Source organism: Egretta garzetta, unplaced genomic scaffold, assembly GCF_000687185.1.
Source record: "Egretta garzetta isolate BGI_Z169 unplaced genomic scaffold, ASM68718v1 scaffold366, whole genome shotgun sequence".
Classification (NCBI taxonomy): Eukaryota; Metazoa; Chordata; class Aves; order Pelecaniformes; family Ardeidae; genus Egretta; species Egretta garzetta.
The window spans coordinates 101,023-101,669 of record NW_009260018.1 but is presented as its reverse complement, the minus strand read 5'-3'; the positions used below and the strand labels follow the sequence as shown (position 1 = coordinate 101,669).

At 66.9% G+C, this 647-nt stretch overlaps 1 protein-coding gene across 1 annotated transcript in view; it reads left to right on the top strand.

Annotated features, from left to right (window-relative positions):
• BMP1 (bone morphogenetic protein 1) overlaps positions 1 to 647 on the top strand; it is a 15,183-nt gene that overhangs the window by 9,520 nt on the left and 5,016 nt on the right. Inside the window, 1 exon segment of the mRNA XM_035896120.1 lies at positions 53 to 224. Coding sequence (XP_035752013.1) covers positions 53 to 224 — 172 coding nt within the window.

Below are 647 nucleotides of genomic sequence, written 5' to 3'. Positions count from 1 at the left end.
GGCTGCGGTGGTGCCAGCCCCGCCCCCCCAGCCCGATTTAGTGCCTCCTTAGCGTCGCCGGCTGCTGACCCTGCTGGTATCAGCTGTGGTTTACTTCCTCCTCCTCCTCCTCCTCCTCGTCCTCCTCCTCGCGGGCCGGGGCGACAAGGAGGCAGCAGCCGGCTCCGTCGGCTCGCGCGTAAGGATGCGTTCGCCCGGGAATTCACCACGGTGTCGGCACCCAGGTACGTCCCCCCGGCTCTCCGCTGAGCCCCGGGTGCACGGGGGGTCCGTAGCGGGGTGATAGGTGCAAGGCGGGGGCTGCGGGGCGGTGAGCAGCCCGGAGCCATCGGATGCACGCCGGGATAACGGTGAGCGCACGGCAATGCCGGGTCGCGGCAAGCGAGCTGGTTAGAATAAAGGATTGCTAAAGACACCGACCCGGTGGGCTTCTTTCCTCTGCCAATTCTCACCACTCTTGTCTCACCTGCCCAGGGCCCCCCCGTCCCTCCGGCGGGGCGATGCCACTCATGCTCCCCCGGTGCTGGAGCCGCTCTGAGCCCGCCCAGCCCATCCGAAGCCCCTTCCCATCCCCAAACGAGCCTTTCCGCCTCGCTTCCTCTCTCAGACCTAGGAGATGTCAGGTTATAGCCTCTGGTTGAGAGGCA